A 687-nucleotide genomic window follows, 5' to 3' on the forward strand; every position below is an offset into this window, starting at 1 on the left:
TTCTTCCTCCTCTTCTCTTTCTCTCTTCTCTCTGTCGATTCAAGTTCCTCTGTGTCTCCTGCAGTCTCTTCTCTCTGTTCTGTGTTCCCCAGATTTCTTCTTTCTTTTCTCTTTCCTGTGGTACTTCTTTCTTTCGGTTTCTCTCATCTTCATCTCTCATTTTTTCTCTTCTTCTGTTTCTTTTCTTTTTCTTTCGCATGCATGCGGCCGATTTCTTCGCTTGTGAGGTTCACTGCGACGAGTCTCGTTGCCTATTTCAGCTTTTCATTTCCCCATTCAACTAACTTTCTTTCTTTTTCTCCTCATTCTTTCTCTTCTCGCTTCTCAGGGAACTTCGCCTTCGCTCGTTCTTTCTTCCATTCTCTCTCTCCGGGGACAGATAAGTTTGCAGACCTCCTCTCTCCCCGTGTCTCTACCAAGTGTGGAAGAAGATCTCTTCTTCTTTCACCTCTTACTTCCCGACAGATATCTTTACTATCCGGCATTTTACCGAAGTCTTTCTCTTCTTCTTTCTCTTTCTCTTCTATCCCTCCTCCCCGCCACCATCGACCCATTCACATAGCATTTGCCTCACCGCATTCTCCACATCGATTGCGATTGCTTTCTTCCTTCTTATCTTTCTTGTCTTCTTCATCTTTCTTTTCTCTTCCCTCTTCTTCATCTTTCTCTTTATCTCCTCTCTTCTCT

At 43.5% G+C, this 687-nt stretch overlaps 1 protein-coding gene across 1 annotated transcript; it reads left to right on the forward strand.

Moving 5' to 3' along the window:
- Positions 1-5: 5 nt before the first annotated feature.
- CSUI_007465 (uncharacterized protein) lies at positions 6-652 on the forward strand (the record flags this gene model as incomplete). Its single annotated transcript, XM_068067610.1, has 1 exon — positions 6-652. A coding segment is annotated over exon 1 (450 nt), but the record flags the coding sequence as incomplete, so codon positions are not given.
- Between the last annotated feature and the right edge of the window lie 35 nt (positions 653-687).

Source organism: Cystoisospora suis, assembly GCF_002600585.1.
Source record: "Cystoisospora suis strain Wien I chromosome Unknown contig_3946, whole genome shotgun sequence".
NCBI classification, from domain to species: domain Eukaryota; phylum Apicomplexa; class Conoidasida; order Eucoccidiorida; family Sarcocystidae; genus Cystoisospora; species Cystoisospora suis.